The following is a 22,771-nucleotide window of genomic DNA, read 5'->3' as shown; positions in this document are numbered from 1 at the left end:
GGATGGATACAGCTTTTTTTTTCTTGCCATGGATTACAGCTGTCTAGTAGGATTACCACAGACTGAGCAGAGGATTATTTTATTTCAAAAAGAACCTCTCATCTAACTGCACCACAATTTCATTTCATTTACATGTCCTTCCAAAAACATTTTGTTCCACAATATTAATATCAATTCTTAACCCATTTTGATCACATAATAGAATTAGTTCAGAGGATTTAAAGAAATCGGTTGAGTACATTCAGCTTATGTTCATTTGAATTTATGATTTAGACTGCATAACATGGATACATAGCAGTATAATATACTGACTTGGAATCAAGGTTCAAATTCCATCTTTAATAGTCACTAATATGTGATTCTGGGCAAGTCACCTAACCTATCATCATATAATGCTAGGTATTATATGCCAGGGGCTTTTAAATCAGTTATGTTGTACATAACATTTAATTTCTTCCTAATCATCTCAAAGTAAGCCAAATGTATACCATCAGAAATGTCAATAAAGCTAGATATCAAAGAGAGTATTAGATACAACACAGAAAGAAGAAAATCAGTAGAAGTGATATCATTGGATACGATATTCAACAGAAAGGGATAAATCAAATTTGTGATCCCAGATGCATAAATATGAGCAATAAGCAACATGAACTAGAGAAATGTAGGAAGATAAATTCACCTATATAGCTGTCACTGAGACTTCATGCGATTGAAATCATGACTACAATGTATCTGTAAAAGAATGAATAGAAAAAATGGATGGTAGTGTAGTATTGCTAGGTATTAGGATTCCTATCTCATATATGAAAATTCAGGAAGCAAAGAAGGAAAAAATAATGATATATAGATTTATAGAATTTTAGAAGTTAAAAGGACCAAAGAAAACTTTCATTTTATCCATGGACCAAGTGGAGGAGGAAACAGAACAACATGATAGTATGATGAAAGTATCCTATAGATCATTTGGACAGAAGAAATGGATGATGAACTCAGCAAACAGATTTCTGAAGCATGAAAAAACAGTGATGGAGGATTTCATGTATCCAGATTTTTATTGGAACTCTTTTTGTGCTAAAACAGAGCAGCTGATAAATTCTTACCTTACCTTAATAATTTTATTCTTCAAAAGGTAGAGAAAATGATGAATTGGATTGCTGGTTTTGATTTGACCCCGATTAAGGAAGAAATGATTGTTAAAATAGAAACCTTAACAGGAAAAGACCACTTCTCTTTACAGTTTGTGAAAATCAAATATCTTCTTATGTTAATAACTCTAATTCAACTTATTTATTATCCATATTTTGCACATCTGTGTGTGATTATGTAAAAAATTAATGTTTCATATTTATTACATGTTTCCCCCAATAGAATTAAAGCTCCTTAAGGGCAAATGCTACTTCATTTTCACCTTTATGTTCCTATCTTTTTGCATAGAATTTTATAGATATTAGGCATTTAATAAATGCCTAGCATGTGTGTATATGTATATATCATAATTGCTATAAGGCAAATTTTTTACACCTCTCTAATTCCACTCATCACAGTGGTTATTTCAAACCTTTTCATCCCTTCCTTAAGCCTACAGTGGCACCTGCTCAGATAAGGGGTCTCATCCTTTATCTCATACTTCACTGAGGTTGCACCAAAAGCTATTATCTCCCACTGCATCCAGGGCCATCTCCAATCCTCCTGATCTCTGTCTTCCCACTGGACTCAGATGGCTCTAGAGGGGAAGATGAGGCAGGTGACTTTGCACAGCCCTCCCTCACTTAAATTCAATTCACTTACATGTCATGGCTTTATCTCTCTGATATCATTGTCCTCTTCAGAAATGAAGAACAAACAACAGCCTACTTCACTGAATAAAAAAATTCCATTCCCCAAGAGCTCCCCTACCTTTTCCTCAACTCAAACCCCACCTTATGCAAAAGACCTTCCCTAGTCTCCCTCTCCACTCCTCTCCCCTTCCTAGTACCTTCTCTCTTTGATTACTTCCCTTTTACAATATAATTATCTTGTTTGTACACTGCTTTTTTATATTTCGTCTCCTCCCATTGGAATCTTGAACTCTTGATATCAGGAAGTGTCTTTCTATCTCCTCACTGGTCATTATTGTTACATCTCCCCATTCTCTCTGCTTAAAGGTTCAGCGTTGGCCATAGACAAGGAAGGAAGAAAGGAGAAGAAGAAAGGGGAAGGGAAAAGGAAAGGAGAAAGGGAAAGAGGGAGGAAAGGAAGAAAGGGAGGAAAACTTTTTTACTTTAACAAACTCTAGTGATTGTCTGGTTAAACCTGTTGATACATCCAGATTTGTTCTCTGATCCTAAACCTAACTGGCCTACTGTCAATCATACCTAGATATGCCTCATACCTAGCTGAGGGTGGAATGCTGAGGAGATTTTGAAAGGGGAGAGAGATGATTTGTTTTGAGGAACTATAGATTATGAGTCCTTGAAAGAAGGGGCTGTCTTTTTCCTCTCTTTGTATCCCCACCCCATAGCACATATAGCAGCTTAATAAATGTTTATGTGTGTACTATTTAACTTCTTTTCAGGGATGGGAGTTGTAAATGTATGCCTCCTTCTTGTACCTCTTTGAACATTAAATATTTTTGTTTGGTTGGTTCATAATTTTTAAAAAAATATTTTTAAAAGCGATACAATAGGGCAGTACCAGAGCAGGGTGGTACAGCCAGGCAGCAGCATGAAGGCATGGAGAGATACTAAATAAGAACGAGACAAGGGTACCAAAGTAAAATTTCATCTTTTTTGCATTTCGGTCAAAGCCTGGCTTTGGAAGGATCAATTCTCCCTCCTCCCCACATGCTAGAGATGCATATACATGTTTATATTTCTTTCAGTAAAATGTATTGGGGGGGAAGGTCAAGTGTGACTTTGTTGATATTATTTTATTCATGTATTCCTTTTTTTTCCTTGAAAAACTGAAAATGTAATGTAGACACACTCCCTAGAGTCCAGGCACTTACTGGTAGTCACTTTAACAGACTATTAAGAACTCTTGGCATATTCTGAATGTCAGAAGAAAAGTTCAACATCTGACCTCACCTCAATCCTTTACTAAGGCCCATTAACTGTTCCCAGAAATTAGCCTGGGCATCTGTTGCCATGGCACAAATTAGCATCATAATAAGAGTGGTTTCCTTGCAAAATATAAACTGAATTTGGAGGAAGAATTTTGAAGTAGTCAGCAGGTTTAAGAGCTTTTTATTTCTAGGATAAAATCACATCTTGGGGAAAAAACAACACTTAAACATCTTCTCTGCCTACAACAAAGCATACACGAGTAACAATCGATTGTACAATTGATTTTAACAGCTCAGTGACAACTAGTGGTGACAGTCTAGCCTAACAACTGTCTTCTGTCTTATACCTCCTCTGACAGCATTATGCCACAGCTCAAAACACTTCCACATAGATTTTTCTCTGGGGCTCTAAAAATATTCAGCTGAATTAATCTATATGCTCACATGCTTTCATCTTGTGAGCCTCATAGGCTGATTGATTTATTGATAAAATATCCCATTGGGATGCAGAAATGGTTATTAACCCTTTGACTGCTGCCTATTCTAGGAAAAGTCTGGCTCAGTAGAAAATCCTTTAGTCTTAAGGGGCTATGCAGTTCATTCTGTTACAAATAATAGAAGAATAGTTGTTAAAAGGTCCCTTAGATCCAAAAATTCAAGTTTAGACTTAAAAAACTATCTAGTCCAAGCCCCTGATTTTAAAGAAGAGGCTGAGGAATTGTAAGGGACTTGCCCAAGTTTACACAAGTAGCAAGTGGTAAAGCTAGTGTTTGACTCCAAATATTGATGCCAAAAATCAGTACTCTTTTGATTGCCCCTACTCCTGTCTGAGAATAAGTCATTTTAATATATTTCAATATGTTTCTGTGAGAGGCAGCAGGTCACAGTGAAAAGAGAGCTACCTCGGAGTAAGAAGACCTGATTTTGTTTTATATATGAAAATATAAAATGAAGCTGAAAGAAAGCACCCCATATCAGGGCATGGTGTAGACGCTAAGAGTTGGCTGATAGTCCTGCTTAAATAGAGATTCTGTAGGAGCCCTCTAAAATCCAATCAGATGGTAGAAGATATTTCTGAAGGATGAGTTCCCGGGCTGAGTATTCTTCTAGGATAAAGAGCTTTCTTGAACATGACGGAAAATGCTAATTGGCATAGTCCAGGTGCCTCAGATTAACACTATGCATCTCTTTAACCCTAAAAAATATTTACCTAAAAATCAGCAAGGGATAGGAATGCACAGTTTTAATTCAAGTCTCTCCTAAATCATGTCAATAAGGACAGGTCAATGGTGCATGTGAGTCCATGCATGGTTTGGGTTGGAATAAAAGGATATGACACAAGGAAGGTCATTAGCAGCATTCTTTGAAGCTTCATTGTACCTTCTAGTAATTACATTATAGAATCCAAATCATAAGCAAAGGCTGAACCTCTAAACTGCTCAACTATAAAAGTGATTGTCCACTTCATATCTTTACAATTTAGCTTCCAATCTGACCATTCAAATGAAACTACTCTCTCCAAAGTTATCAATTATCTCAAAGTTACCAAAGTGCCAAATTTGATGGTCTTTTCTCTGCCCTAATCTTTCTCTACTTATCTCCTGTATTTGACAGAGTAACTATCCCCTTTTCTCTGGGTTTTTGTGATATCACTCTCTCCTGGTATGTCTCCTACCTGTTTGACCATTTCTTCATTGCTTCCTTTTTTGAGTGAGTTCCAAAGTTTTATCCTGGGCTCTCTTCTATTTTCCCTCCTCTATTTATATTCCCCCTCTCTGTCTCTGTCTTTTTGTCTCTTCTTCTTCTTCCTCTTCCTCTTCTTCCTCTTCTTCCTCTTCTTCTTCTTCTTCTTCTTCTTCTTCTTTTCTCTCTCTCTCTCTCTCTCTCTCTCTCTCTCTCTCTCTCTCTCTCTCTCTCTCTCTCTCTCTCTCTCTCTCTCTCTCTCTCTCTCTCTCTCTCTCTCCTGCCTCCCTATATCAACACCTGAATATTTAACATTTCAAACTGAATATCCCAGGGCCCCTTTAAATTCAACATGTCTAAAATTGAACCATCATCTCTCCTTTTAAGTCCTCCCCTCTTCCAAATGTCCTTATTTCTGTCAAATATCTCCTTATCCTTCTAGTGATTCAAGTGTGTGCATTATTCTTAAATCTTCCCTTCCCTCATCCCATTTATCTAGTCAGTTGCTAGATCTTGATCTTTCTATCTGTACAACACATCTTGCATCTGATCCCTTCTCTTCACTGACATAGGTATCACTTTGCTTCATATCCCTTTTACCCATCACTTAGATGATTTCAGCAATCTCCTCATTTATATCCCTGTCCATCTTATATGCTGCAGATAAAGTAATTTTCCTTAAGTGTAGATTTGATCAAGTGATTCTCCTACTCAATCATCTCCAGCGGAATAGAAAGCTATTGCTTCTCTGGATAAAATATAAATTTTTTGTTTAGTTTAAATCCCTTTATAACCTGAACTAACCTATTTTTCTAGTCTCAATGAATAATACTGTTCTTCCTACATTGCTCTTCATCCAAACTGCCCTTCTTTCTGTTCCTCAGACATGACTTCCTACTACCTGTCTCTGGGCCTTTTGCCCTATATATGGCCCCTACCTGGAATGTACTCTGAAAAAAAAGTACTCTGTTTCAAAGATTCCCTTCTTCCTTTAAATGCAACTCAGACACAATCATCTGCGTGAATCTAATAATCCCAACTTCACTCAAACCACCTGGTATTTAACTAATTTTAATGAGTTTTTATTTATATTTATACTATACATATTTCTCATATTTACCTCATTAGAATGTCAGCTCATTGATAAGTATAGATTAATTCATTCTTTGTAGTTGCCAGTAATTAGCACAATATCTGGTATACAACAGTGTACAGTAAATTTTTGCTGAATGAATGAATTTTTTATTGATAAAAAGCAGTGGTTCCATTGCTCAAATGCTCTTTTATCTATTTATTGAGAATTGTTGCTAGGGTTTTGGTGAGTTGGGGTTCTTGTGCTTTTTGTTTTGTTTTGTTTTGTTTTGTTTTGTTTTGTTTTGTTTTGTTTTGTTTTGTTTTGTTTTGTTGCACCTCCACTGCCTAGCATATAGGAGATGTTTAATAAAAGCATGTTAATGAATGGATTATATAAGACAAACTAAGTGTGGATTGGGAAAATATAGCTCCATGTAAATTATGTTTTACACAACATCTCCATACAAATGTCCCCAAAAGTTAGAATGCCTCATTCCAAGAAAGCCAGTTCTAGTCCTAAATAGCTGATATAAAATAATGGAATACTAAAGGAGACTAGCATTACTCTAGTCTATAGTCAGACTGGAAGGCCCAGCCTGGTTTTGGGGAAGAGAAGGGAATAGTTCACTCTCACCATAAAATGAATATATCACATTCTAGAAAAGTATTATAACTAATTTAAACATCACAACCCCAGGGGGGTTTCCTAGAAGAAGAATGATTAAAGCTTGAGACAGGACCACTGGGAAAGAAATTAGACTAGATAATTTTTCAAGTCCTAAGTAGAAAATTCTGCAATTCAGAAAACAAAACTTAACTAAACTAAACTTAATTCCCTAATAGCACTCCTTCCATTAATACTTTGCACAATACAAGATACTAATTACACTCCCAGGATTCACTAAATTCAGTCATTGCTCTGAACACTGCCAGGTCAGGATTAGCAAATGCAATGTGATTAGGGAGAACCATGGTCAGAGAATTAGAATTTAAAAATCTCAACCCAAATAACAATTTCATAATTTGAAGGATTTAAAATTTTATGCCTACATACAGAAAGAACAGAGTGATAAAGAATGACTGCTTGCATAGATAATAATATGCAGTTGCAATAATATACATATCCATCAGTCTATCTGGGTTAGATGTTACAAAAGGACATGGATCTGGGCCCAGAATTGAAATGGAAAAGAGCAGGCTATACAGCCACTGAAAAATTGCAAAGGTCTTTTAATGACTAAGTTTCTCATGAAATAAAATTCAGTTTTAATATGATTTCTTCTGATGGTATTATAAGGCTGCCAGTAAAAGATTACTACACTCTCTGAAAAAATGAATTTGAGAACCACAATAAGTTTTGTTTTGTTGTTGTTTTTTTGGAGGAGAGAGTGGTGATGGCAAGTGAAAGAACAAGAAATTATGCAGAAGTGTCAAGAATTCATCAGAAAGATACATGATTAGGCAAAAAAAAAATGTATTAGTCACATTAAAAAAAGTGAAAGACAACTTAAAGGCAGGCCAGGTGCACAGCTTTCAATGTTAAGAATAAAGGAAAGGAATCTAACCCATCAAGGTGACCTTCCTGTGGGAGTATAAATGGCGGTGTATATGATAATTGCACAGTATCAGAGCAGTATGGATGACTTGTAAGTTGTCTTGTTGGAGAAAATGCTCATGTCAATGAAATTATAGAATAATTGGAGCATTAGATATTAAATATGAGAAAACCAGTCTTCCCTAAAATACAGATAAACAAAACTAAGAATATATGTTTATCCAAACCTTATAAGAAAGTAATAGGTAGATATTATGACCTTGGAAAACCACTTTTAAAAAACAATAAATTTATCAGGAATCAATTTCATTGGTTATAATCAAGAAATCAGAATACAAGATGCTTAATAAAATTGTGTAGCTAAATCTAAAAATAGAATTTTGCTTCATTTATGAAGTATGTATTTCTAAGAGTTTCTTTAAAACATTTAGCAGAGAAGCAATCATCAGAATCATTACCTTCAGTGCTCATGTCTGTTGTAGGCATCCATACATAGACCATTCCTTCTTCTTTATAGAGCTTAATCATAGTCTCTGGGGTCATGGGCTCTGGGTAGCGGTTGCAACCTGATGAATTCTGTATTATATCCCATTCAGTCTGAAAATTCATTACTGCCGTCACCCCTAATTCATGCTTCAGTTTGATAGTTATATGCTCCAACTGTCGAGGGCAGCTTCCTAACCAGATATTTGGGAGAATTCTAGAATTTAAAATGAGAGATAGGTATTATTGTGATTTAATGTGAAAAGGAATACATAAAGCATTACATTAAAATGCTAGTTAACAAAAATATTCATAAAATGAACCGTTTTAGCTTTCTGGTTAAGGGATCCCCTGCTTCAGATGGGTAAGTTGCCTTACTGATTTTCCCTACATTTTCTAACGATTATACTAAGCTTATTTCTACTTTAATGCTGTTTTTTAATGCAATTTCTGTTGATGTTTCTATAACTCCTTAACAATAATTTCATCTTTTAGAAGATGGAAGAATCAACAAGGGGACATTGGATTCTAGATTAAATTATCACTTAATAGAGAGGAACTGGTAACTGGATTAGAAATGATGAGAATCTTATAAAAAGTGGCCATTTTCTTCTAGAGTATATGATACTCTCCTTGAGTATCTATTTCTAGAGAATACTCTACTAGAGTATATGATAAAATAAAGGAAAAATGAACAGAGTCTGATATGCACCCTATATTTTGGAAAAGCAGATTTCAAAAACTAAAGAGAAAGGATAGGTCAGATTCAATGCACTAAAATTCTGCAAAAGAAATAAGGCCCAGAGGCCTGAAATTCTGAAAACACAAAGTGAAACAATTTCAATGACTATGAAAATTGCAAAGCATTTAAGAAATCAATGAAGATGAATAGCAATCACATCAACAAATTTACATTTTTAAAACATAGGTATAGAAGGTGGAAGCAAGAGTAAGTAGGTAATTGAAGATGTACACAAAAGCATGTCATGGTTGTAAGAATAATGTCTAGAGAATTTCAGAATGTGCTGAGGCTGACAAGGAAAACTAAAAAATAAATAAATAAATAAACAACAAAACAAACAAACAAAACAACCTAAAAACCTAAAGTAAAATACACACACACACACACACACACACACACACACACACATATATATATATATATATATATATATATATATATATATATATATATATCTTTAGCTACATTAAGGAAAATAGAATGATTAAAATAGGGATAGGATTTCTTAAGGTAAAACAGAATAATGGAACAACTAGGTGGTGCAATGGATAGAGTGCCAGTCTAAAGTCAAGAAAATGTGTTTAAATCCTCTCTTACTCTTTACTAGTTCAATAAGCCTAGGCAAATCACAACTTGTTCCTTCAGTTTCCTTATCAGTAAAGTGAGGATAATAAAGTGTTAGGATTACTAAGTGAATTCTCACCTTGTCACTGTCCAGACAACCTGAGTTCTCACCTAGCAATCCCAACAATAAAGAGCACCTACTTTCTAGAATTGTTAAGAGGAGAAAATGAAATAATTGTAAAGTGTTTAGCACAATGTTTGGCACATAATAACAGTATTAATGAAGAGGAAACCCCAAAACTCTGAAAAACCCTTAAAGGAGAAAACCTCCTTGGACTCTGCCTCAGGGAGGGGACTCCACCCAAGCACAAACAGTTTCATCTTTGTTATCTGGCTCAGTCCTGAAACCCACTGAATTCAATTCAAATTCCAATCCTGGCAGCCAGGAGCCAACCTTGGACTCCACCTACAAGCCCCTTCAGCTTGTAGCCAAAGCCCCCTATTATAAAAGACTGGAGCTCTCTTTGCAGTGGTTTCAAACATGGCAGCCTTACAGCTTTCATGTCAAAGGATCTCTGCCCACTGAAACACTGGTTCTGGTGCCCTCTTATCTCTACCTTCAACTTTACTAACTAGACTTTAACTTGACTTTCAAACCCCATTAAAAGCCTCTTTTATCAATGTAGATTTTCAGATTTGTAAATTCCTTTACAGGGGATTCTTGCACCACCACTAGACCTCATTTAACTCCGTATCCTTGCACTGAATCCAAAGTAGTTGCAGGGGAGCTCTATTCAACTCCCTGTACCCCGAACCTGCCACTAGACCTTAATTAAACCCTAATTTCATTTAGGTACCCCAATTCTAGACCTCATCAATAAGAACAATAATAATGTTTATCACCTGACTATAGAGAGAAGACACAAATGCCCAGATTTTTTTTTTCTTCTTTATCTCTATCAGAGAGAATGACTTTTGAGCCAAAAAGAACAGAACAAAAATAACTAATAGGGAATTAATCACCAAGTTAAATGTAAGTACTTAGCTGCATAAATTCAAGTTTCTGGAACCAGATAATCTAGTACTGGTTACTGAAAGAATTAGTAAAGATTGCTGAGCTATTTTACTGAGAGTAAGGAAATGAAAGATCTTGGAGAAGAGAAGTAACATGATCATACAGAATGTTGTCCTGATTTTTTTAAAGAAAAGAATGGAGACTACAAATTATAGGCCAATAGCCTTGACTTCAATTCTTGGGAAGACTATAATGAACTTATTAAAATTTGACTGGAGAACATCTCAAAAGGATATGGTGATCATGAAGAATTATCGTAGCTTCAGCAAGAACATATCATACCAAATCACCTTTCTTTCTTTTTTTTTTTTTAACAATTACTAAACTAATACATTAGTGAGATGCTAAAGGTAAAATTTACTTAATTTTCAACAATATAATCAAATATTCCATATTATTTTTATACAAAAGACTGAAAACGTGGTCTAATTAACAGAGAAAAATAGATGGATCTGAATTGGTTGAATGGATGAACTCAGTTATTAATGATTCAATGTTTTTATAGAAGTTGGTGATCAATGAAGGGTCTTCAGGATTTGTGCTTTGTTTTATGAGGTTTAACAGTTTTGTCAAAAAGATTTAGATTCAGGAATTGATGACATTCTTATCAGATTTATAAAAGATGAAAAGTGAAAAGAGTTATCTAACATAATGGATGACAGAAAGATATAAAAAGTTAAAGATTAAATATGAACCTGAAACTAATAAAAAGAAATGCACTCATGTCTTTAAAAAAACCTACTTTTTAAGTAGAAGATGAGATGAGTGTGGTTACATAGCAGGTTATAATAAAAATCAAGGAATTTTAGTGAATTTCAAATTCAATTATGATATGATGGTCCAAAATACAATGGTATGTTGGGCTATATTGAGGGAAAAAAAATGTTTTGGAAATAAGGAAGTAACATCCCACTGCATTCTGCCCTGCATACAATATCTGGGATAATGTGTTTAGTTCTAAGGGTCACAATTTAAAGAACATTGATAACATGGAGAACATTTCAAGAATAGCCATTGGGGTGATTGAAGGCTTTTAATTAATAACATATAATGAGCAAATGATGAAGGTGGTAATATTTTATTTATAGAAGACTTTGTATATAACATTTGTCTTCAAGCATTTCAAGAGTTATTATAGAAAAGGGTTAGTTTTGTTCTGCTCCCCCCTCCTCCAGGGACAGAACTAAGAGTAATATGTTGAAGTCATACACAAAAAAAACGCAAATTGAGGCTGAGGGAAAAAAAATTCTAATACTAGTTATCTGTAAGTGGAATAGTCTTCCCTGAGAGTTTTCCTCTTCAAGCAGATTCTGAATGATCACCTCACAGGACCATAGGATTGTAGACTTAGAAACGGCAGGGACATTTGGAATCACCTATGCCAACCTATTCATTTTATAGCTAAGGAAAGTAAAACTCAGAAAAGTGAAGTGACTTGTTCACAGTATACTCAGTTCTTCTGATTCCAAATCCATCATTCCTTCTACTGCACTATATTACTTTTTAGGTATTGGGAAGTGCTTTTTTAGGTACAAATTGGATCAGATTTATGATTCTAAGATTCTGGTATATTTAATTCCTATCCATTTAATAAGTGCCAGTAAAGAAGTCTGAGACAGGGCCTCTTCTCCCCTGGCAGCAGATCTCAAATTTAAAAGAAAGGAAAACAATTTGCAAAAAACAACCAAAAAGGAATCTGACCTTAGAAAGTTACACACAAGACACAAACTCAGAAGAGGACAACAATGTCAAAACAACTATGGGCAAAACCCCAAAGAAGTTTTACTCAAGTCCAGAAGCTCTCAAAGAAGAGCTCAAAAAGGACCTTAAAAATCATATAAGAGAGGTAGAAAAATTGGGAAAAATGAATAATGTAATAGAATTGTGAAAAAAAGATTCATAAGCTTAGAAAAAGAAAACAACATTTTAAAAAGTAGAATTAGACAAATGGCAAAGGACATATAAAAATCCACTAAATAAAACAATTCCTAAAAGAGCACCAAATGGAAAAGAAAGTGCAAAAACTAAGAACACTAAGGCATCTCATAAAAGAAAAGGATGACCTGAAAAACAGACCCAAGAAGAGATCATTTAAGAATGATCTCTCAAAAAGTCATGAGCAATTTTTTTTAAAGTCTACATATCACATTTCAAGAAATCAAAGAAGAAATAAGAGTCACTCTCCAGTTGATAAATGGTCAATGGATGTAACAATTTTCAGAAAAAGAAATCAAAGATATATAGATAGATGGATAGATAGATAGATAGATAGATGTAGATATATATAGTCATATAAAAATGCTCTAAATTATTACTGCCTAGAGAAATGAAAATTAGAATAATTCTTAGGTACCACCTTATACCTATCGGATTGGATAATATGACAGAAAAGGAGAGGTACAAATGCTAGAGGGGATGTGGAAAATTGGGTCATTAATGCATGTAAAATTGTTTACTAATCCAACAATTGTGGAGAATAATTTGGAACTATGCCAAAAGTCCTATAAAACTGTGCATACCCTATTGGATCTGTATCCAAAGGGATCAGAGGAAAGGGAAAAGAACTTATTTATTTAAAAAAAATTGCAGAATCTCAGGGGCAATTCTTTTGCAGAGGAAAAGAATTGGAAATTAAGGGGATTCCCATCAATCGGAGAATGGCTGAACAAGTTGTGGTATATGATTGTGATTGAATACAGTTGTAATGAGCAGAATGGTTTCAGCAAAATCTTGCAAGATTTATATGACCTTACACAAAGTGCAGTGAGCAGAAATAGAACAACATTGTATGTGAGAAAAGCAATAGTGTAGAAAGACTAGCTACTCCAATCAAGACAGTGATGCAAGACAATTTCAAATGATAACATGATGAAAAAAATGCTATACACCTCCCAAGAGAGAATTTAGGAATTCTGAATGCAGATTGATGAAATATCTTTTTTATTTTCTTTATTGGTGGTGGGGAAAGTATTTTTTGTCTCTTTTTTTTTCAAAATGGCGAATATGGAAATATGTTTTGCATGAAACATAAAAAGGAAATGCTAATGAATAACCAAAGGGGAGCTTTAAAATGTTCTGTTCGTCTTTCAATGGGATTGAAATAAGAGGGAAGAATGATGCAATTATTCCTTCAGATCCTTAATGTTATTATGAGTCATAAAAAGAGTCAAATAAGACAGAGAGCCTGGTAAGGATTCCATTATATTTGATCTTAAAAGAAAAAATAAAGGGAAGATAAGTTCAGGGATAGAAGAGAAGGAATGATGGAGAATATTTCTTTTCCCACATAATGAGAATTATCTATTATATTTTATATCCATATATAGTTTTCAAATGGAATTTCTCTTTAGGTCTTGCTGCTAGAATTTTTATAACATAAAAATGCTTAAGATTTATGTTTGTATACTGCAACTTTGTTAAAGTAATTAGTAATATCAAGTAGTTTTTTAGCTGATTCTGAGGTTTGCTAATTATACCATCATATCATATGCATCCTATCATATAACAAATTTTGTTTTCCCATTGCCTATTCTAATTTGATTTCTTTTTCTTCTCTTATTCCTATAGCTAACATTTCTAGTATGTAATTAAATAAGATAGGTGATAATGGGCATTCTTACTTCACCTGATTGTATTGGGAAGACTACCAGTTTATTCTCTTTATGAATAATGCTTGCTAATAATTTTACATAAATATTACTTATAATTTTAAAATAAAATCCATTTATTCCTATGCTTTCTCAGGTTTTTAATAGGAATAGATACATAAGCTTTTTCTACATCTATTGAGATAATCATATGCTTTCTGTTGGTTTTGTCATTGATATGGTCATTTTTGCCGATATTGAACCAGCTTTGTATTCCTGGTATAAATCCCACTTGGTCACAGTGTATGATCCTTATCTTTATGGTATTGCCATAATCTCTTTACTAGTATTTTATTTTATATTAAATTTTTGCTTCAATATTCATTAGGAAAATTGTTCTTTAATTTACTTTCTCTGTTTTGGTTTTCCCTGGTTTAAATATCAGCACCATATTTGTGCCATAAAAGAAATTTGATATTCTCCACCTATATTTCCAAATAGTTTATATTATATTGGGATTAATTTTTTTTTAGTGTTTAGAAGAATTCACTTGTGCATCCATCTGGTCCCGGGGATTTTTTCTTTAGGAAATTCATTGATGGTTTTTTCAATTTCTTTTTCTAAGATATGGTTATTTAACTATTTCACTTCTTCTTTTGACAATCTGAGTAACATATTTTTGTAGATATTTCTTTAGATTTTTAAAGTTATTGCTATATAGTTCAGCAAAATAAGCCCCAACAATTGTTTTAATTTCCCTTCATTAGTGATGAATTCACTTCTTTCATTTTGGATATTAGTAATTTGGTTTTCTTCTTTCCTTTTTAAAATTATTTTAATCAGTGGTTTATTTTATTGGGTTTTGTTTATTAGTTTTTATTTTCAAGTTTTTTTTACTCTCTCCTTTGATTTTCAGGATTTCCAATTTGATTTATTTAAGTAATGATTTTAGTTTGTTCTTTTTGTGTGGTTTTTGTTTTTGATTTTTTTAATTGCCTACCCAACTCGTTGATCTGCTTTTTCTCTATTTTACTGATGTATGCAAATAGAGATAAAAATGTTCTTTTAAGTACTACTTTGGCCACATGTATAAATTTTGGTATGTTGTCTCATTTGGTGTATTGTCTCTTTTTTTAATGAAAATATCAATTGTGTCTATAATTTGTTCCTTGAACTACTTGTTTTTTAATATTAGACTATGTAATTTCTAATAAATTGTAATCTCTTACCATTGTCCTTTGTTGAATATGATTTTTGTTTCATTATAATCTGAAAGGGTGAGTTTACTATTTCTGCTTTTCTACATTTGATTATCACATTTTTGTCTTAAAACATGGCCAATTTTTGTGGAGGTGCCATGTACTACTGAGAAAAAAAAGCATATTCCTTTCTATTCCCATTCTGTTTTCTCCAGAGGGCTATAGTATCTAATTTTTCCAGAATTTCATTCATCTCTATAACTTCTTGTATTTTTTAATCTAATTCGGAGAGGAGAAAAAAGAGTTTCCCCACTAGTATAATTATCATTATCTATTTCCTGTAACTCATTCAACTTCTTCAAAAATGTAGATGCTACTCTGGTACATATATATTAAGTAATGATATGACTTCATTGTCTATGGCATATAATGTAGGATTCTGGCTTTTAATCTATTCTGCTATCTACTTCCATTTTATAGGAGAGTTCATTCCATTTATATTTGTAGTTATGAAAACTGTGCATTTCTTTCCATGCTATTTTTTGCTTTTTTATAATCCCTCTCTTTTATAGCCCACCTTTTCCTTCCTCTCAAGTGTTTTACTTATGATCATTGCCTTTCCAATTTCTTTATATCAGTCTCCCCCTCCCTTCTCTTATCCCCATTTCTTTTTACATCCTTATAACATTAAATCTCTATATCCACTTGAATGTGTATATTATTCCATGTCTGAGACAATTTTGATGAAAGTAAGGTTTAATCTTTGCCTGCTACCATCATCATCTTTCCATCTTTCCTTGACTTATGATAGCTTTTTCATGCCTCTTTTACATGGAATAATTCATCCTATTCAATTTCCTCCCTCGTTCTTCTTCCAGTGCAATTTTCTTTCTCATCCTTTTATTTTGGGGCATATCATCTTATCAGAGTCCCACTTTATATCCACACTCTCTGTCTACATGTACTCCTTCTAGTTGCTCTTATAGTAATGAAGTTTTTAAGAATCACAAATATCTTGCTATATAGTAATATAAACAGTTTAATTTTACTGAATTTTTTAATGTTTTCTCTTTTTTGTTTCTTTTTTAACTTTTTTATGTTTTCATTGTGTCTTATTTAGATATCAAACTTTTTATTCAGCTCTGGTCTTTTAATTAGAAATGTTTGGATACTCTCTATTTCATTAAATGCCTATTTTTCCTTGGATAAAAATTTTAATTTTGTTGATTATTGGTTGTAATACTAACTCCTTTGCCTTTTGGCATATCATATCTCAAGCTGTCTGGTTTTTTTTTAATGTAGAAACTGTCAAATCCTGTATCATCTTGACTATAACTCCATAATATCTAAATTATTTCTTTTTGACTGCTTACAATACTTCTTCCTTTAATTTGTGAGCTCTAGAGCTCTAGACTAGTTATGATGTTCCTGGGAGTTTTCGTTTTGGGATTTCTTTGAGGCAGAGTTGAGTAAATTCTTTGGATTTCTAGTTTGCCGTCTGATTCTAATATATCATGGCAATTTTCTTTAATAATTTCTTGAAAGAGGTTGTCCAAGCTTTTTTTTTTAATCATGGCTTTCAGGTAGTCCAATAATTCTTATATTATCTCTCCTGGATCTATTTTTCTAGGTTAGTTGTTTTGCCAATGAGAAATTTCACATTTTCTTCTTTTCTTGTTTTTCTTTTTTGATTTGTTCTTATTATATCTTGATGTCTCATTGAGTCCTTATTTCCAGTTGTCTAATTATAATTTTCAAGAATTATTTTCTTATTAAGCTTTTATACTTTCTTTGATCAATTTGGTTAATTCTATTTTTAGGAAGTAATTTTCCTCAGTAAAATTTTTGCATATATTTTCTCATACTATCAACTTTTTTTTTTCTTGCATCACTTTCAGTTTTTTTCCCAATTTTTCTTCTACTTTTTGCTCATTTGTAAGTTCTTTCATTTTTTTCCTTTGACACTTCACATGTAGCCATTTTGACACTATTTCTTCTATGTCTTGGTCCTCCCTATCCCCGTAGTAACTTTCTATTTATAGTAAAGCTCCTGCTTTATTTTTTTTTCTGCAAAAGTTGAAGTCTAATCTTGCATTGTCCCAAGGTTTTGTGCTGGGGCTCAGCATCTTATTGCTGGCTTTCAGGCTGCAGTTGCTTATTTTCTCTGAAGGGTATGTTTCCCTTTTCACTTGTATTGGAGGGTGAGCCTCCCCAGAGACCTCCCCTAGGTGTGAGATTTAGCCTCAGAACTGTCCTGGGGTGGGGCCTTGCTGTTGGGTTGCTATGGAAACAGGGTCTCTGCTAGAAAATCCCAGGAGTGGGGTGTCCATTTTTGGCCAGCCCCAAGGGGAGGTTTCACTGCTGGTCAGCAATGGCTTTTATTGGGGTGGGATGTCTGGGACAGAATCTTGCAGCATTGCACAGACTTCTCAGTTGCCTCAGGAGTCCTTGGTTTACAGGAGGTTTACAAATCAGGTCTGGTATTATAAATCTTTGCTGTCCTTATAATCTTTACTTATATAAGCAATTCAAATGTCATTACAACTACAATTAAAAACAAATAATTTGTCCAGAGGACCTCAGTTATTCAATGCCTTTATTTTATATACCAGAAAAAGGTTTCTTTTCTCTAATTTCAGAAAAACTCCCTTCAGGTCAAATACACAGTTTAACCACCTGAACCACAATAAAATATATCATATTAGTGATGTTTAGATTATTGTGCTTTATTTACAAATTTTTGGCACCTTGTATGTTGATTATGCAAGAGATTCTAAAAATAGAAGATTCCAAGAGACTAATTGCTGTACCTCTGATTGTTAATCATTACCAATTTCTTTTTTGAAATTGGAGGAAAATCATCATTTAGAAAAATCCATCATTGTGTCCCGACAGAATTGTATTTGTATTTGTCAGGTGACAGCATTCCAGAAAAAAAAAAAATTTCCTTGTAAACAGTTTTTTCCCTTCATGGGTACTACTTACAATTTTATATTTGTCAGTCATCTCTTTAATAAAAACAGAAAACTAAGCTGGATCTGTAATGTCTATATGCTCATAAATTGGGATGGAAAATGTTACAGAGTATTTTATTTTCTTCTTTAAATTGCCACCATAAATCCCCAGTCAATTTGTTGATACATTCAGCCACTGGGTTCACAAACAAATACATTTTTAAAGGCTTGTTGTTTACCCAAAACAAAAAATTTCAGGTCTTTAATAAACATTATTTTATGAAGTCACCATCTATAAATGGCTTCGATCACTTTGTAAATGGTCTGCAATGAAGCAAAGCTTGCTTGAATGCAGCGGCATTCAATTTATTCACTGCAGTAAACATATTTTGTTGTCCTCATAAACCTTACTTTAGCAGACTTTCCTTTCTTCTTTAGGTTTTCCTTCTGGATTACAAACTTTTCTTTATGACTAGTTCCACAGTGACAATGCAAACTCTATTCTATTTCTACTGACATACAACAAATTTCTCTTTCATAGAATGCAATAGGTATATATATATATATATATATATATATATATATATATATATATATATATATATATATATATATATATATATATACATGACTCCTCTTGTCTTGTGACTTTTCACCACTAACGTGGCAAATGTCATTGATTAGTTTGTAACAATATCTTTTCAATAATGAAAACATTATCAATGTAAAAAAAAAAAAAAACTTGTAGCAACAAAGACGACAGTGAATAAATGAAAAGTACTCATGACAAGATTGTCCAAGGTAAACTAGTTATTGAAAATATTTTAATTTTGTAAGGTATGTTTGTGCACTTATTAATCTAGTTTATTTATAATATTGCTTACTCTTTAATGTATATCATCTTGAATATCTCCCATCCTAAATCTATAAGTATTTTTAAGGAAAAAATGGTCAATCTATTGTTTTCTGGAAAAAAGCTGCATTATCCAATTTGGGGGCCCACAAGTAAAATATATGGTTTGGTTTACTATTACATTATATATTCTATGATGTCACTGATTAGGAACTTCCTTCATCAATGCAAATAATATGCCATCCACATCTTCACATTCTATATAATTCTGAAAGAAGAAGATTCAAGCCATGGGAGACACTGTTAAATGGACAACTCAATGAATTGATCCATTACTACACATGTACTGAAGATGGACAATGAATAGAACTGCATAAGAAAGAATGAATTCAGGAACCTGTGATTTCATATGATATCAGGCTGCCTTTTTCACACACACACACACACACACACACACACACACACACACACACACACACAAAACCCTTATTTACTTACCAGTATTCTTTTTGGCAGTGCTATATGGTTATAACTCATGGCATATCACAATCTCTAAAAAATCAAAATTACAAGTAATCCAAAGATTAACGGAGAGGTGTATAATACTTTCTCCAAGGTTATCAATGCAATTAACAATGTACCTAATTGCTAAATTCAATAATATTTCTTCCAGCCTTACTCTTCTTGACCACTCTGCTGCTTTTGTCACTTTTGACCAATCTCTTCCTAGATGCTTCTCCTTGGGGTTTCATAATGTTTCTCAAGACTCTGTCTTGCTTCTTCATTTTCTCTATTCTCGATTAGTGACTATGCCATCAGCTTCCAAAAGATTAATTTCTCTTTGCAAGTCTCTCTCTATACATAGACAATGTCTTCAGGACTATAGAGTACCTTTTACTTCTACAGTGGCAATGGTAAAACAGTAGAAAAGTTTTGTCATCTACAAACCTTAATTCAACATTTAATACCCTAAATAGTTCACTGTACAATGACTATTCATTATAGTCATTCATTGTAGTATATAGTCATTGATTCATTATAGGTTGTTAGGATGTTTTGGAGAAAGCATTTTTAATTCATTTCACAAATTTGTATGATTAATTACTAGAATGGGATATCACTTTAAAATATAAGGAGTCACAAAGATGAATATGCTATTACTTCTACAGATAAGAGAAACTGCTTACCTTGTGTTTTGTTTCCATTTTGTTTACATTAATAACATTATACAATGACTTTTGTCTCTCGCTCTAACCTTCATTTGTATATCATTTACTTTTCATTGTCAAAAGCTAAATTACAGGGGGCAGCTAGATGGCACAGTGGATAGAGTGCCATCTCTGAATTCAGGAGGGCTTGAGTTCAAATCTGAACTCAGACACTTAACATTTTCTGGGCAAGTCACTTAACCCCAATTGCCTCCACAATAAATAAATAAATAAAGCTAAATTACATCATGACACAATATTAAAGTGTCATCAGGTTCTAGACTGAACAAGATATTGGCCTTTTAAGTACCTAAGAAGGGTCTAGCAATTGCACCCTCTACTCTTTCACATGCTACTTCCCTTTTCCCCACACACTTTAGTCTTCTGATCTATAAACTTGTCTTTCCTTCAAGATTGACCTTCTTTGATTATCTCTTGGCTCCATGTTAATATCGTGGCTATGGTCCAGCCTTAGACGTCCATATTATCTTGTCATTATCTTACCATTCATTTCTCTCTACTTTGCCTCTGTTCTCAAAAGGACAAGCATTTTTGACTCATTTATAGCTATTCACCACTCCTGGGATCACAATGCTATACTACCATTTCCCTGGACCTGGGTTTTCTTACCTATAAAATCAAGGCACTGAATTAAATGACCTCTTAAGATTCCTTGCAGCTTCAGATTTATGCTACTATGACCCTATAAAATGTGACCAGTAAACTTCCTCTGCCATTCCACTAGGTCTCTCTTGCTTTGTGACCCTGTACATCTTGTGAACCTGAAGCAACTTTACAGGAAGAGAATTAATTCCATAGATTCCCAGTTTTTTCTGGGTTGAAGTCTTTTCTCTAAAATGTTAGTATGTGACCTTGACAAGTCATTTAAATTTTCTGTGCTCAAGGAAAGTTTCTCAGACAATAATAAGTCACAAAATAATTACAAATCTACAGTGGAATAGAGTAGAAACAGAATAAAGCATTAAAATAAGGGCCCAGTAGAATTTCCTCCAAAATTTTGCCAAATGATGGAAGAAGACCTCATAAAGATCCAAAGGTGATGAATAAAGATTAGGTATTCCGAGTCTACAGCACAAGAAAACAAATTGCCCTACAAGAGTCGAGAGATTTAATCACAGGATCATAAAGCTAGAAGGGATTTCAAGATATTATCTAGTTCACTCTCCTGTAGTCAGATGAATTTTAAATCACCAGGAATCTTAGGACAAGTAAAGAAACAAAGAGGAAAAACTGGTGTCTTAAAAATAAATGTCTATATATGTACACACACTCATTACAGACTCATATGTCAGAGTCAGAAGGGATTTCACAGACCTATACAATCTATACCTACACAAAGAATGCCCTTTGCATCACAGATAATAAGTAGTCTGCCATCTTTTGCTAGAAGACTCCAAGTAAGAGGGTTTCTACTATCTGCAAAAAGATTTATAGAAAAAAACTACATTTGGATGGTTCTAAGTAATAAGAATTTTTAAAAATTAACATCAAGCTAAAATTCACCTCTTTGAAACTCCTTATTACTTGTCCCTGGTTCTGTTCTCTGAAACAGAGACCAACTTTATTTTACCTTTTATGTGAAAGTTTTTGACTATTTGAAGACCTCTAAAATCTTTATTAGCTTTCTTGGCTGATACACACACTAATGAATCATTTTAAAACTGCAATTTATTAAAAAATGCTAGATATTTTTCAGATGAACTAGTATCTAACTATTCCTCCCCAATATTACACTTATAAATGTGATTTCTTCAAAGTATGGAGGATTTTTCACTTTAGCCTCTCTAATTTCATTTTATTATTTTACTCTCTACATTCTAATCATTTCTTTGCCAACATCTTGAAGAAACTTCTGTCCTGGTGACTTGCTGTTCTGAATGAAAGCAACTTACTCTCTCCCACACCACTATTTTAGGAAAGTCTCAGATATTCTACTTCTTTTAACAATCTCCTGCTGGCTTACATTTTTCATTATCATCTCAACCATGAACCAAGATGAAATCTGCTCCACCTGGACAGGGAGTCTCAATCTAGTTCCATATAATCTCCCAGGATTATCACTTCCCTTTCTTTGATGTCTTTCTCATTAAAATATAAATTTCTTAAAGGTAGGATCTATTAGCTTTTGTATGTTTCCCCATGTTGTTCCCTACTATTGTCACATAGTAAAATTATGTTTTTTTCATCCTAGTACCTCAAGATTTTTTTGGATTCTCAACTTTCTTTCTCGGCTCTAAATTGCCTGCCAGTTTGGTAAGCATGTCATCTGTTTTTTTTAATATAAATCATTGATAAAAATATTAAATAGTACAAGGTCAAGCACAGATCTCTGGAGCAATCTATTAGAAACTTCCAAATTGATATTGAACATTAATTATAGCCAGTTTCAAACACATCTAATTTTATTATTTGAAAGTGCATATGTTTCCATTTTATTCACCAGAATACCATGAAAGACTGCGTCCAGTGCTATGATAAAACTTAAGTAAACTATTTCTAACAACCCTTTGAACTACCAGTCTAATAATGCTGTCAAAACATGTAAAGCACTATGATTAGTTCTTTTTCAAGTCTTGAAGGCTCTTTGTGATAATCACATCCTTATCTAGATGTCCAATCACCATGTGTTTAAAAACAATTTTACTTTCGAGGAAACCTAAGATAAAATGTTACTTTCGAGTTTGAGATTTTTTAATCATTTACCCTTGTCCAATCTTAGAGTAGCTCATC

The 22,771-nt window shown here is 33.4% G+C and overlaps 1 protein-coding gene across 3 annotated transcripts in view; it reads right to left on the bottom strand.

Moving 5' to 3' along the window:
* The window catches only part of EPM2A (EPM2A glucan phosphatase, laforin), a 190,504-nt gene that overhangs the window by 4,355 nt on the left and 163,378 nt on the right, over positions 1-22,771 (bottom strand). For 2 of the 3 annotated variants that reach the window (XM_074309616.1, XM_074309614.1), the window contains exon 3: positions 7,814-8,055. The exons of the other annotated variant lie outside the window; for it this stretch is intronic. In XM_074309616.1, the coding sequence (XP_074165717.1) occupies positions 7,814-8,055 (242 nt within the window). The remainder of the gene's footprint in view (positions 1-7,813; positions 8,056-22,771) is intronic. 3 annotated transcript variants of the gene reach the window in all.

Source organism: Sminthopsis crassicaudata, chromosome 4 (genome assembly GCF_048593235.1).
Source record: "Sminthopsis crassicaudata isolate SCR6 chromosome 4, ASM4859323v1, whole genome shotgun sequence".
NCBI lineage: Eukaryota > Metazoa > Chordata > Mammalia > Dasyuromorphia > Dasyuridae > Sminthopsis > Sminthopsis crassicaudata.
This window is presented reverse-complemented; position numbering and strand designations above follow the sequence as displayed.